General features: G+C 40.6%; 1 protein-coding gene across 7 annotated transcripts in view; it reads right to left on the bottom strand.

Annotated features, from left to right (window-relative positions):
• Positions 1-1,145: 1,145 nt before the first annotated feature.
• KMT2E (lysine methyltransferase 2E) overlaps positions 1,146-15,333 on the bottom strand; it is a 52,803-nt gene continuing 38,615 nt past the window's right edge. For all 7 annotated transcript variants that reach the window (XM_046901954.1, XM_025153560.3, XM_040656620.2 and 4 more), the window contains 11 exons: positions 15,141-15,305; positions 14,119-14,427; positions 12,940-13,194; positions 12,624-12,768; positions 11,660-11,913; positions 11,482-11,538; positions 9,588-10,151; positions 6,620-6,921; positions 4,700-4,788; positions 4,227-4,318; positions 1,146-3,420 (listed from right to left, as the gene is read on the bottom strand). In XM_046901954.1, the coding sequence (XP_046757910.1) occupies positions 1,906-3,420; positions 4,227-4,318; positions 4,700-4,788; positions 6,620-6,921; positions 9,588-10,151; positions 11,482-11,538; positions 11,660-11,913; positions 12,624-12,768; positions 12,940-13,194; positions 14,119-14,427; positions 15,141-15,305 (3,747 nt within the window). In that variant the 3' untranslated portion in view covers positions 1,146-1,905. The remainder of the gene's footprint in view (positions 3,421-4,226; positions 4,319-4,699; positions 4,789-6,619; positions 6,922-9,587; positions 10,152-11,481; positions 11,539-11,659; positions 11,914-12,623; positions 12,769-12,939; positions 13,195-14,118; positions 14,428-15,140; positions 15,306-15,333) is intronic.

Below are 15,333 nucleotides of genomic sequence, written 5' to 3'. Positions count from 1 at the left end.
TGTCGGTAGTGTCTGGATGCTGCAACTGATTTCAGGGCTGTTCTTAAATACACAGAGAATATCAGCGTTTGCCTGGGTTTAAACGCAAGTCGAGTAAGGGGACTCACCGCTGCTGCACTCCTTTCCCTTTGGCTGACCACGGAGACAGAACAAAGCTTAGGTAGATAGGGCCTGTTCTGCTGCCCCCCTGGTCACAAGGTAACCGCAGTGCAAAGCGCTAACAGTTAACAGACCATAGATGGAGGTGGCTCTGGTTAACCAGCTGTGAACTGTGGCCATGGATTTCTCAGGAGTGTGTTGGGTTTTTTCTTTTTTCTGCTGCTTTGGTTGGTGGCTGGGCAATGTGATTCTACTGCACAGAACACAGCATATTCCATATCGTGTTTGTGTGTTTTGCAGAGTCAATGACTGTTCAGGGAAGCACTTAAAGTACTTTTCTGATCATTATGAGCAAATAATTTTAAGTAAACCCAGTACTGTCTATATTCGAAGAATTACCACTTTTTCTCAGTGAGTAGGAATTGCCATTTCCCATCCTGTCCAGCGGCAGGTTTTCTAGCAGCCAGAGCAAAGGAAGGTGCACGCTGGTTTTCTTCTCTGGGTTCTGAAAGAGAGCCAGCAAGCATTTGTTCTGTTACATGAATAGAATTCAGCACACTCACTGATGAGCTGCAGGATGCTCTCATACACCACAGTTATGCTATAAAGGTCTCACTCCCACCATACTGCAGTAAGAGCTCCAACAGAAGCAGGAAGGCACGTACTGACCTGTGCAGGTGGTGCTGTGGTTTGTAACTAAGAACAGAATGTCATCTGATAGAGCTTTACTGCACCACCGTGCTGGCGTATGTTAGACACAATGCATCGGTATGCACGGCTTAACATTAAATGAACTGACATACTCAATAAACATACCCAGCATTACCTGACAGCAGACCTTGCCTGAATCAAAACAATTTTTCCTCACCTCTAAGCTCAGCAAGGGACCAAAGATCCCTGTCCTGCACTCACTTCTAGAGCCAGCTGTGCTATGACAGGAGGGCCGCTAGCGGACACCACACAGGAGGAACAGCCACACAGCTCCATGCGGGCAGGGCAGCTCTATGCACAGCCCTCAACACACAGCACCCCTTCCGGACAAGTGGTTAAAACTGACATAATTGTGATTTATTAACATGAATTAAAATGCCCAACCAGTGCTGCAATGTGACAGTATATTAAAAAAAATTAAAGATCATATACTGTACTACTTTCACAAAGATCACACTTGTTTTTTTTGCAAAAGAGACTTATTATGTACAATACTCTATCAAATGAAAGTAGCTTTAAGCAATTTTACAAGCAAAAGAAATACAGTATTTACAGCACTCAGACATTAGAAACGGTCTATACATTAAATTACATTTTCTGCAAAGAACTGATGAAACAAAAAGCCATGTCCACACCAAAACTATAAAAATTTGTATTGCATTGTTTTCTATCTCTATGCACACAAAACCGTCGACAGAAGAAAATGGAAAAAAAAAGTTGTTAGTGCCATCACTTAGCCTGTGTACTTACTTAATTACATATGTATAAAAGTAATATAGAAAACATTCACTAAATGAATTTAACTGCAACGATAAAACTTTAAAGATTATGCAGCATCAAACCTACTGCCAGAAAAAACAGCTGGAATGTTCACTTACAAAATAAAAAGGAATACCTAATACTGGCTGAACAGCACGTTTCTGGGAATTTTAAAAAGCAAAAAATGGAAAGATACAATGAGAGAGCACTGGTGTTTGCTTTTATACAAAGTATCATGTACAAGCTTTAAAAAGTACCTCCCGTAGGTACATATGAAATATACACAGTTTATATTACAGAACATTTAAAAAATGTTTAGGATTAAGGGGATCCGTTTTAATGCCACCCTGAACCATGGTAATTGTTCTGAAAGGTGGGCGGCACCTGTGCTCTGTGAATGGGGATCTGTCCGGGCACCGGTGACGCCTGCTGCGGTCCTTGCACTGCGTGCGGGAGCGTTACCGAGCCAGGGTGCGGGCAGAACCCTGAAGCAGTGGGGGTTGCAATACTGTTTGGTCCTTGAGGTTGGATGTGGGGACCCTGACCGGGGAGCTGACAATGAGGCCCTGTTCCAGCAGGCTGATGTTGAGGTCCGGGTCCTAACGTCGTGTGGTGGGGGGCTTGCGAGGAATAGGAGGGCACGCTCGTGTGAGCGCCTGAGGGAAAATGGGGAGGTCCTTGATGCGATGGGTGGTGTAACCCTTGTGCCGATGCCGGGTGGTGCCCCGAGCCTATAACGTTGGATGGGGGAGGCGGAGGGGGAGGAGGAGCAGAGTTTACAACGTGCTGGTGTTGTGCTTGCAAACCTTGGTGTCCGGCCGGAGGATGAGGAGGCTGGTGGTGGGGCATGGGGCCCGGCGGTGGAGGTGGCGGTGGCAGGTGGTGACCGGCAGCTTGAGAGTGCATGTGAGATCCAGGAGCCACCGCCACAGCGTGAACCGGGCCGACGACGTGTGCTACAGAATGCTGCTGATGGGTGCTCTGCTGCTGAACCAGGTGAGGGCCCGGAGCAGGAGGCGGCGGCGGCGGAGGAGGAGCAGCAGACGCTGAAGCCTGGTGATGAATACTGGGGTTCTGAGAGGGCAAGAAATGCCCTGCAGTTACGTGGTGTCCCGGCACCGTCTGCTGACCTGCAGAGCCGGGAAGTGCTTGATTTGGTCCGGATGAAAACACAGTCTGTTGGGGGATGCTACCCTTCAGCTGACTGTAACTCTGAAAGTTTCCAGAGGGCTGCTGGTTCTGATAGTAGGTGGAAGAAGGGGGTGGAGGAGGTGGGGGAGGTGGCGCATTGCTGTTCAAATTCTGTTGGTTGAACTGGCTGTAAGAAGCCGAGGATTGTCCTGAAGCTGTCTGAGCGAACAGCGGCCCGCTGGCCTGCTGCTGATTACTGGGCTGAAGGGTTGGCGCTGTGGGATAGAAACCACGGTGTGTTTCCCTCTGGGGTGTTCCGACTTGAGGTGACTGTGGATGATGAGGTCTGTACGGAGATCCCAACTGCTGCGAGTGAGGCTTTGGTGAGAGATAACCGTGCTGCACGGGCGCGTGGGGGGTTGATGGCTTCGGGGGATTTTCTACGTGAGGTGAAGGGGGACAGTGGAGCTTCAAAGGTGCAGAAGGCAACTTCTGTGAATGTGAAAGTTGCTCAGCAGAACTGCGCAGATGTGATTGAGATGGATGAGTTTTTGAAAGTGCTTGGACGTTATTTGTCAGCTGTTTTTGTTGCAGCTCTGATTTCGGATGATTCACACCTTCGGCCTCTGGTGCAGCAGCTGCAGTGTCCCAGTGTGAATCCGGCTTCGTGGGTGTTTTTCCCAGTGATGGCGCTGAAACTACGGGACTCGGCGAGGAGGGCTAGAACAAAAAGAGTCAGGGCAAAGCATTCAGAACATTTAGTTATGAAAGCGTTAAAGCGAGAAGAAGCTTCTCAGAATGGTGCCCTCTGATGGTGGCAGAAAAACATTTGATATATGAAAACCTGTGACAGGAAGAAGCTTAAACTTAGCACAGGCATCATTTCTAGCAGGTGCATACAAACTATGCTCTAAAATCAAAGACCAGCAGTGCATTTGGAAGTGGTAACAGATATACGGCCTGCTGGGGCAAAGTCAGAATCTGCTACTTGTTAGCTTCACGTTTCCAAGTCTGAAAGCAATAATTACTACTAAAACAAAGTATTTTTCAGAGTGATTTAGCATTCTAGAACTGGCAGAACATGAGCAAACAGACTGGTCATTACAACCTGAACTACTGCATTTCATAGTGTACATGGAACTCCTCAATGGCTTTCTTCATATTGCTGCCTCTACTGAGAAGCAGCACTTCAGTCATTTTACTGCTGTCAGTTCTTCAGCATTCCACCTGCAGAACTGCAATACTGAATTCCACTGACAAAACCTCTTCTGCGTCTACAGAATGCAAGACCATAGAGAAGCAGATATGGCTACTGGAAGAACAGAACACAAACTTTTTAGCGTGCTGGAAGTTCTGCAAATGTTCTAACAGATGTGTACCCACGTTAGGTAATTTAACAGAAATATCACATACGTGTTCATCTAAATAGTAAAGCAGGATGGTGACCTTTTAAAAATAAACTGGAGATGTGTACATATGGTTACAACGCACACCAAGTGCACGGGCACCTGCACACAGTGTATTACCTTGCTTGCTTTTGAAGGACTCCTGCATGTCTTCTGTGAAGTATCTGGGGATGGACATTCAGAAGGCGGCTCTGGATTTTCAGCATCAGGTTCTACAGACATAAATTAAAGATTAATGTTAAAGTGAGGGAAAAAAGTATCTTGCAAAGAATACAAAGCACTTCGTTTTTGACTTTAACAGAGCTACTTGTAGTTGTTTAGGAGATCATTCAAATATGTCAAGTGTCATACAAGGTCATCTGCTTACTGACCTTCCATATATTCAGTGAAAGAATGGACCTTAAGTTGCAACTGGGAAATGAGATTTGAATGAGATGAAGGTGGGAGACTGAACATGGGATGGTGAGCATGGACTACAGGGTGACTCTCCCCCTACAGATGAAGCAGACCCAAACACAGCATTAGAACGATTAAGGGCTATCACGGAGGAATTGGTTAGAGGTATCTACCTTCAACGTAATAAATGAACTCACCACAGTCCTTGTCTTTCCTATGATCACTGAGAAGCAAAGCTCTATGATAACTTCGTTCTCTCACTTGTTCCACAGAGGTTGATGCAGTCCTGGAAGAGGGAAGCGTATTCTAATTTAAGATGATACACTCTCATGGACCAAATTTCAGACTGTATATATGCCAATACTGGGGCACGGAAAGTTTACATGGTTGACTGCACATAAGAGCCAAATAACTCATCCTACTGAAGAAATGCCAGTTAAGCATTTTAAGTTTATTTTCTCACATTTTAAATACACTGATTTCCTGCAACCCTATTACATAAGAAATGTCAATTCCTTTCTTCCACAGGTGTGTGGAGTTGTTTAATTCTCATCTGTCAAGCCAAAAACCACATTTTAAAAAATACAGGTAGGGAGTACTGCTTCATACTCCCCCCATTTGGAGAAAGCAGCCTTCAAAATTCCTATCTTTACTATAAAATAACTTGCTCTTTAATAATGGATCCACAACTGTAAATACTGCACAACTACAGATGTAAACTATTTAAGCATCCCGATTTATCTTGCTAGATAGTAAGTGAAATGACAGCTATGCCTCTCATGATCAGTTACACAGTCACAATATGATTGAGAACAGTAATGACAGCACTCTGTAACTACAAACTCAATTATTCTTTTAGGCAATAACATATGGCAATACTCTACAACACTGCTGCAACTGAAATAAATGTTAGGGTTCAGCCTATTCCCCACATTCCTTCCATGACATACAGTACGTTGCCCTCTGTGTAATGAACTTCATCTACTTTTCAGTGAAATACCAAAGACTGCACTTATGTTGTCCCTTCAGTTGGCTCTACAAAATCCTTCTATTCTGGAGCAGCTGGAGCATCTAAGCAGAGTGGTACTCAACACTCGCAGGCCTTCACTACAGCATAAAGAACTGCAGTGCTTATTTTGTTCCTGTAATGTTTTGGAGACAGAGCTGGCAGAATGACTAGCTATTTTCAGGCTACCAAAGAATGCAGTGGGAAAAGCTGCACAAATTGAAGCCATCCTATGTCATCCTCCTTCACACTGCATCTGCTTTTAAGGCTGCTGGAATATCTGGTGTGGAGCACAATACAGCATATGGTTTGCACACAGGGGAGCCATCCAGCCACCATAAGCAACCATATATGCAAGTATCTCCACACTCCTCATAGAAGGAACTGTTAGGTGAACTGCATGCAAGTCTGTACGCCGTAACAGCAAATGAGAAATGCATTCCAACTACATCACTGAAAAACAAACGTCCTGTAGTCTTCTAGAAGCTTTTGCTCATCATCACAGATTATTCCTTCCCTTCTTCCCTATGGTATTTTTGGAAAGCTTTTGAGATGTAAGAGAACAAATCTTCAGCCACAGATGAAGCAGTGGCAACACAAGGAAGCTAAACGCAAAACTGAGGCCATGCTGAAAAGCATGAAAAGCAGACTCTGCTCTCTCACAGCCCTCACAGCACCCTATCCACCCAGCTCCCACCTCCACACATCTTACCAAGAACACAACGCGGGGTCTGTGCAACCGTGGAAGGAATGCAATGCCATTTCTTCATGATTCACAACTGCCCTTAAGTGACACCACTTTATACCCTACAGAACTTGGTGACCTGTCTTGTTGAAGCTAACCTTTTTTTTTGCTCTTAAAAAAAAAAAACCTGAATAAAAATAAGTTGACATATTTTACAGATAATTTTCTATATATTCTCTTCTTCGTGAGGTATCTGCTATATTGCTGAGGTAAGAGGTCAGACAACTGTTCTAATCTGAAAAAGGGCTTTCTGGTCAGTAATCCGTCACTGAACACTTATTAACAAAAAACAGATTGCAAATAGAAGGGACACAGAATTAAGTAAATAATGTTTCAGAACTTTTGTCCTACCAATTTGTAACTTACCACTGAACCTCAGGCTCGTTCTTCTCATTGGAAGAAGTTTCCTTGTTTGCACCGTTGTTGCCCACGTCTTCTGGAGCTGCATTATAAACAGCAGTTGGCAGTGGTACAGGCTGGCTCGCAGCGTTATCAGTTTGTTCCCCATTTTCACCACTGTTGTTAAATCCATCATTAGCACCGCTGTTACTACTTATGTTTCCTCCACCAGCAGCATGAGGAGATACAGTAACAAGGGGAAAGTTTTCTGTCTTTGAGCCACTTTTTCTAGCTTCTCGTTGTCTCTTACGGTATTCTAGCAAGGATACCTATAGAGAAAAGATCAGAAGAAAGTTTACTTGTTTCCTTCTTGACATTTTCAGTTGAATACATCCGCTCAGTAAGATACCATCTACTTGGTTCTAAAAGAAAATGCACAGAGCTTAACAGAAGATGCTTCATCACATTTGGAGCAAATCTATAGTGCACCAAGGTAGTAATGAGTACAAAGAAGACGCAAAGAGCTTCTGCCAAGAGAAGGAGGTGTGCATTTTGCCCAGGGAAGAGGCAGAAGTTGATGCCTGTCAGAAAAGGTTTGCTGCTGATTTCATACTGTTGGCAGAAGAATTTGCCTCATGACATTCTTTTCACAATTTATTTTAAATCAGTGTCTTTTCTGTACTCTACAGTATCAATTCAGAAAGTATTTCAGTGATCAATTTCAAATAAAAAGTTTATTACCAAAACCAATGACACATGATGAGATGAGCAGACCTACTTTACATCTGTCTGCGTGTATACTTTATACGTATTCATGTGTATATACATACACACACGTACACACAAGTTCTTATATAAATTAGAACACAGAAACTTCCATAGATTAAAATTCCAGAATAGATTACTTCCGCTGAGAAAAATAGATTTTCAAATGCTTTCATTACATATCTTCACAATCTGATGCAGAATGCTGAAATGCTGACAGTCAGACTTTTTTTTCTCCGGGAAATCTGTGTTGTGGAAGTTTCATTTCATGTCTTTCCTCCCATGTATCAGAGAACTCACTTAGCCCTCACTAAAAGCAGACATCCGCTTCTACTCAGAGCGAGAAAGCACGAAGGCTGCTCTGTCCACAGCCCCACGTGGTTGTTTTCTATCCATTAAAAACTCATCTGTATGGCAGCATAAGAAGTCAAAACCACTTAATTTTTCCTAGGAGAAAGTCTAGGTTTAGAACTGATCTTACTCTGAAATACTTTATACTTCCCACATCACAGGAGTGGGATCCTGTGAAGATTAAAGTAAAGCTTAAATGTTAAGAACAGATGAAATCTGTGATTTGTGCCCACCATGTACAGAGCCCTATTGAAATGGGATAAACTTGTACAGTGCTGAGAGAAGGAAACATCCATAGAGATGCTGAGATACAGAAACCTCTCCTTTAATAACTGCATAGGGACATGCATATCTCACTGGTTCATGGGCTTCTACTGTTATTCTACAAAAACCCTAAATTCTCCCCTCACCTTAAGTGAAATTTGCCTCCCTCCTCTTAGACTGCAAAGTGTACATGAATGTGTGTGTGCATCCCTATAAAACCAGAAAACCATTCTCTCAGAGGTACAATTTCCTGTGGTTGTTTCCTCGAACCAAGATGTTAGACAGGAATTCTGAGCACACGCGGGGGAGGCAGAGGGAGAACCACAAGTTTTCCATTTGTGCATTAGTGTGGTGCAAGCACTGAGCAGTAACAATCAGGAAAAAAATGCCTGCCAGTATGAGAACAGGGTGCTACCGATGCACCCATTGGGTGCTGCCGCCATTTGAGAAGAAATTCACCTTCACATAAAAGAAGCAGCTAAAGAAATTTTAACAACTATGTTCAGCTGGCTTTGCAAAAGCAGCAGGGATACAGTAATAAGAACGGGAACTACAGAACTTCTCAGGGTCAGGACCAGGTGAGAACACAGCTACTACCTTGTTACAGTTATGTTGTTTGGGTACAAAGAGAGGTAAAGCAACTTGTGATGCCACAGTCATGGTCACTCCCTTGTAGGATGTCCCCCGAGAAGTGCAACAGGACATGATGGGACCAAAACACCCCACTGGGCATGAATGTATGTACACACACAGACAACACTCACTCCAATCCCTCAACTACTACTTTCATGAAGAATATAAATCACTAAATTCTACAGACTGTTACGAGACAGACTCAGTAACTGCTGCATTGACAACCATGACTTTCAACATCTGCCAACCTTTCTGCACGGAGCCAAGGAGTTTTAACCTGACAGCAGTTAGGATATTCACACAGGCTAACTTCCAACTTTATTTCCAGCTGACCATGCTGAAAGCTATTACCTACAGGGGCTGCTTGAGGAGAACAGCAAAATTGGGTTGTGCTTGTCTACCGAAGCAAATGTTTTACAGAAGGAGAAATAAAGGACTTCTCGTACCTATGGATTTGTGTGTGCCTTTAACAGTGAAACAAAGATACTGTAAGTACATAAAAATTAGAGTTCTGAAGCATTATCATAATGCTTCAATGCTGAATCATAAACCTGCTAGTGCAACTTGTAATCATTCACAGAGATGTTCTTTGTACATGATTTAAGTTGGCACTATTTTGTCTAATAGAACATTTTAATACGTGGTAGCAGAAGCAACTGTTTTCAAACCTGAAATGTTATTTATTTTATATTTTATAATTTATATTATTTATTTATTGAGTAATTCATTTAAGACTTATATGAAATAACATGAAGTAAAAATAAAAATCATTATATTTTTATATATTACTTTGAAATTCTGAATTTCCTAATGGATGTATGCAACTTTCCTCTTTGCTCTTCTTGAGTACTCCTGAATAATATCTACATTAAATATAAATTAGCCAGAATTATTTTTTTAATTATTCTTCTTTCTGCTATAGAAAACTATGTAAGATATGTAGCCTATGTGAGAAAGACAAAATGATTCTTAAAATTATAACCTTTTTCTTCTGCGGAGGATTCTGGGGTGTGCAATTCCCATCCATCAAGTTGTCATTATTGACAGTCCTTCCAAAGCCAGATGCAATTCCATCTTCTGAAGTACAAAAAACAGATGCTTCCATGAACATGCCTCTAGCATCGTCTTGAATCAGGCACTTTGACTCGCTTATTCTGAATCCACCTCCTACCTCCAACTGATGTGAAGGGGTCAAGTCCCTCAAATTAGAATTCATTGAGAAATTTACGCCTGTCCTGTCGGGACTTTTTACCCAGGAAGAATAAATTGTGCCCCGTCCACAATGAGCAGTTTCTAATTGGCTGCTTGAATCAGTCCTATCATGTGTAGGGGCTTCCAGGTTTTTATGCAGTGTGCTTTGCTCAATTACTTCGAGTCCCAGCTGGAGGTCTGACACAGATTCCATTTCTCCTGTGCACTGCCGTGTCACATCAGTCCTATTTCTTGGACTGGAATATCCAATAGTCTTTATTTCCTGCAGGCCCATTTCTGTCAGGTTGGAATTTCTGAAAGAATTCAGTGCTAGAATTGATGCTCTGTCATATCCCTGCATGAAAAATAAAAGAAGAAAACGTAAATTATTTTTCCATATTGCAACTGTGGAGTAAAATCATTCTGACATCCATCTATGCCTCTCAGTGAGATTAAGGACTTTGCAGTACCACGAGTTTAAGAAATAGCTGTGTATCCAAATACATTTTTCTACTACTGTATTAAGAGGATTTTAAATTTAAAAAAATGTATTAACCCACATCAAAATAAACTTTCAGTACCAGTGTTTGCTTATGACTGGCAAAGGAAGAAGAGCTTCAATAGCAGCAAGTCCCTGGTTACAAAGGACTTGCTGAACTTAAACATAAAATGGATCCTTGGTGTCAAAACATTTACTTCAAGAAAAAAGAGTGGTGTGGAAGAAGCTTTTCCAGGACATTGAAGAATTTTAAGACTATATTAAATTATGGTTCTGTGAAGGAAAAAATATGAGAAGCTAAAGAAACTGACTTTAGTATTTCTTATAATTGTACAAACCATAAAAAACTCAGCACATGCCCAAGCCTAGAAGTATCCCTAACTAAACCAACCTGTTTTAAGGCTTTATAGTCCTTTTTCAATTGTTTCTTTTACAATACAAAATTCTTAAGTAAGGTTCCTCTTTTTGAGTCACCTAAATGCTGAAATAGTCAATTACATTAGTTTGAAAGCAGCTGCTGAACTCAATCAATTGCTATGACTGCATGAAAAAATTTTGTTTCAACATCTGTTAACATTTTGATCTAAAAATAAGTAAGTTTTCTGTATACATATGTACTTAGCCCACAGAAAAAAAGTATCTGGATCATTCGTTTGTACCAGAAGTGAAGCTCTCCAAAAATAACCACTTTTACTGCTAGTTTCTTTTACTTAGTTTTAGTTACTTTTCAGGTGCTATTAAGTTCACGGTTCAACAGTGTTACGTAAATTTGGTAGCTGTCACACAACTGAAGTTCTGTATCTACAGAACTTTCATCTTTCAGACAGAAACATCCCTGTAGTTCTCGTATCTATAAACCACGTCGCCCTCTAGTGGTTCGACCATACGGTTTGTTCCCATGGAATGGAGCACACCCTCATCCGGGGATACTCCGGGCACATGCCCATAGCACTCGCTGTACCTCAAATAATCCCACAAAACCATAATATTTATCCTTCTGTGCTCTCTCACTCTAAGCAAAATTAGGCTCAAGCATTTAAGAAACACTGATAAAAAGAAGAATGTTAATTTAAATCTAGATACAGCCAGAAAAGCCCAAATGTTGTTTTTCTGTACTTATCTGTTATGCTGCAGATACACAAATGAAATTAAGAAAACATTGAGAGGTTTCAGCATATATCCTTACCTCTTGACTGTAAGCTCGCCTTTTTATTTCTGGGGAACTGTCAGGTGAGGAAATATTCTAGATGAACAAGAAGAAATGGAAAGTCAATCTAACTGTTAGCGAAACACCCCCTTGCATTGGGGCTACAAATACTGATTTATACAATGATAAAGAATCTGAAATGCATTATAAATCTCACCTCAAAGTGCATGGTATTTCCATGGATACATGGAGTTACAGGAGTAACTGGTGAATAAATGGGTTTGTAACCATTTCTACAAGCTTCATCCTCTGTTTTTACCCTAGGCGGAGTAGCAAACATCAATGGCTCTGAGGCAGCGATATCAGCATGAGTTGGTGTGGCATATGGAGAAGGAGTAGGTGTAGAGGTTTCTGAGAATGCAGACTCCAACAGCTGGTACAGTCTTCGTTTTTTTAGAGGTGTTGTTAGATCTGCATTAAAAGTAGAAAAAAAAAAAGAAAGCTAGAGATATAGATACAGCAATCCCAATTAAATGCTTGATGCAATAAAATTATGAATTCCACACTCAAACGTTACTACGACAAATTGTGGGCAGAATTCCTGAACAACAATTAACAAGAATGAGAGATCACTCTTTTTTCTTTTTGTCTTTTTTTTTTTTTGCTAAGATAATGGGAAGAACTGTTTACATTTCCCAACAAATGTTCACCTAAGAAGTGGAAATTCAAGGGATCATCTAATATGTTCCATATCCTTAACAGAGTGTGTCTAGCTTCTAGTGTGTTTCCATTTCCCGTTATCCCCAAAAAGCTGACTAACTTTCCCACATGCAATGGGGCCACTGAATTTAAAAGTAAATCTAACCCTAACAGCATGATCAATTAATCTATAATCGTGATATTCATACTCAAAACCATTAGCCTTTTTCTTGACTGAATGTCCACATTTACTACGAGAAACGGTTGCTACTCATTTAGTATCAACTATACATTAAAGAAAAGGGGAAATAAAATCAACAATTATTTAACTGGTTTCCAACCACCATCCAAAAGGCAAAACATCAGGAAACAGGGCAAATATTGTTGGAATTTTCATTAACTCATTGCTTTAAGTAACTTCAGTCCTCCACATCTACCTACTCTGACATAACTTGGATGTATCTTATTAGTGAAATCTTCACCTGTTAAGGAACAGCTGTCGTTCAGTAATAAAGGGCTTTTATTTTCACCGTTGATGGCTGGACTTCTAGATCCCTCTAGCGATGGCGAATTAAATCTATCAATCACTGTTGAGTTTTCTTCTTCCAAAGCCTGCTTCAACCAACGCTGTAATAAAATAAGTTCAAATCAGTGACTTAACAATTTAAAGATACACACTGAAATATGTATTACAAATCATTGGCCAAGCAGCTTTTCTCTGCTGGAATTCATGCTAGCAAATGAAGACTTATTTTTAAGTAATAAGGCATGGGGAACCATAATGAAGAGAAGCATTACCTTTTTACAAGAACCAGTCACGTTTTCCACGGGTTCTTTTTTCCTCCTCTTTTCTGAAAGGAATGGTGAAGTAAAACGAATATAGTGCTTTGGAGTAGAGTATACATGTGGGCTGTAAGTGAGACCTGGTAGAGAATTCAGTTGAGTAGCCAGAACTTCAGGATCGGTGGTTATACGCAGAGGCCTTTCTGAAACACTGTCTGTAGGCTTCCCCGTCTTATCACTCTTTTCACTTAACCATTCATTTACCAAGTGCTACACAAGGAGAAAAAAAAAGCATTTTTTGAATGTTTTCATTAGTAGCTTTCAAACAGTTTTTAGTCTTATTATTCACCTAGTCATCCATTACACAAATCAGAAAACAATTAATTTCCAGGCTGCAAGTTTAAGAATACAAATATTCCTTGTGTATGAGACTGAGAACACAAACAAGGTTTTGGTGAAGTTAACTGGGCCATGGCAGGAATCAGTATAGAATTGTGCTACCTAACAGAGGTTTTGTCTTTCTAGTGTTTCTGAAAAACAGGGCAGCGTATCTTAGTTCCTATTAACAGGGAACAAGAACTAAAGCAAGTGAACTCAAATATGCATACAAGTACTTGAAATACGTAAGAGATCCACACTTAAATTCTTTATGTTTTCAAAATAAGCAGCTTTAATCATCCTCTGCAGTGCACAGACTGGAAGCTAAAAACTGCTTTCTTAGTTGTAAGATGGATGGTTTTAAGCTTTAATGAGCACTGCTAGTAGAGACATCTCAGAAATACTGAAAGCTCATTATTTCCTTTGAGATATTCTGTTTACTGCCACTAAGATACCTTATAAATCATATGATGAATAAAAGAAGGAAAGCTGACTAATGTTCTCCTCCTCCCCTTGAAATTAACAGTTTTACTTATGTTTTGTATATTTATACACACACAAAATCCAGTCCATTTTGAAAGCACTGTCCTTAGAACACATTTGTTCCAGAACTGTTCTGAAAGCTGTATGAGAACTCAACATCTAAATGGATGTAATGCAATATTTTTAAATTGTAATTAGTATCGGTGAGTGGCTGTGTAGTTTTTAAAGAAAATTAGAAAAATACATAGTTTAAGATACAGAGGCAGCTGCCTACAATCTTTTAAAAACTCTATTAAAGCCCATTCTCTTCTCCCCATCTCTTAAGAGACATACCTTCTTTGTTTTAGGATACTTAGTAGGACATTTATTAAGTGCTGGAGCTTCTGTTTCGGTAACCATTTCTGTAACAACAGTTTCTGTTTCTGGCTCAGCCACCAGTGCAGCATTCTCAGTTTCATTATGTTGTGACGTTACTTCCACATCAGGAGAAGATGGCTGAATATCTGAACACATGCTCACAGTTCTGTGCCGTCTACGCTGTTGTCCAATATGAGTTCTGCTTCGAGAGAAGCTTTTTCTCTGTTTAGCTCTATTAACCTTGGCTGGGGTAGGCTTAGTGACAGCTTCTTCCTTTGCTGGTTCCTGGTACAAAACACCAATCTAGTAAACAGATCTAATGCATATAGAGCTACATATCTTTTCTTAAAAGGAATGACCAGTTCCCTCTTAATATGTCTTTATTATATGCCTTTATATCATTTCTATTTTTACAACTACAATACTTCATCGTTATTATCTCTGTCTATCTTCAAAGCAGGCTGTTAGACTTCCCATACTTTCCTCCCAATGCTCTGGCAGTGGTACATCAGGTAATGCACACAGACCATTCACTGGTCAGATCACCACAGGTTTCTGTAACTACTGTATCACATTCATTCATCTGTGGGCTAGAAATCAGCAGCTTACATCAGAGTATCTTTCAATTCAATACAGTTTTTCTCATTTACAGTTGACTGATATAGTTTACTAATTTATAGTTTAGCACTGTCATAAGATAATTAACAGCAAAAACTGACAGTACAACCCAAACTGAGAACCTGTACGAACATCTGCAAGGGCAAAAGTATACTAGTAACCAGCAACAAGAGAGTAAAGAAGACCCGTTCTGAATAACCTACTGACAAAGCATGTCTTTTCCCAGTGATTACAGAAGGTGTCTAATGAAAACCATCTCCTGTGCCTAGAAAGAGCATCTGCTAACACTTCCCCAGAATCTTTACATGTGGTTCAATATCCAAACAGATAAACAGTGTCATGTTAAAAGCTAGCTTTAAAATAAGGTTTCAGATAATTACCTGAATAAATTCAGTGTCATTGAGAATCTGTGGTTCCTTGCATTCTGATTTAACCTCAGTTTTTGCTGTGCTGATCCTTTCCAAAGCCTGTTCTCTTCTTTTTTCTCTTTTTTCTAGTCTGGCAAAAGCTTGCAAGATAGCTTCCATTTTCCGTTCTTCTCTTGTCTGATGGATATAACAATAATCATCATCA

This window comes from Gallus gallus, chromosome 1 (assembly GCF_016699485.2).
Source record: "Gallus gallus isolate bGalGal1 chromosome 1, bGalGal1.mat.broiler.GRCg7b, whole genome shotgun sequence".
NCBI classification, from domain to species: domain Eukaryota; kingdom Metazoa; phylum Chordata; class Aves; order Galliformes; family Phasianidae; genus Gallus; species Gallus gallus.
This window is presented reverse-complemented; position numbering and strand designations above follow the sequence as displayed.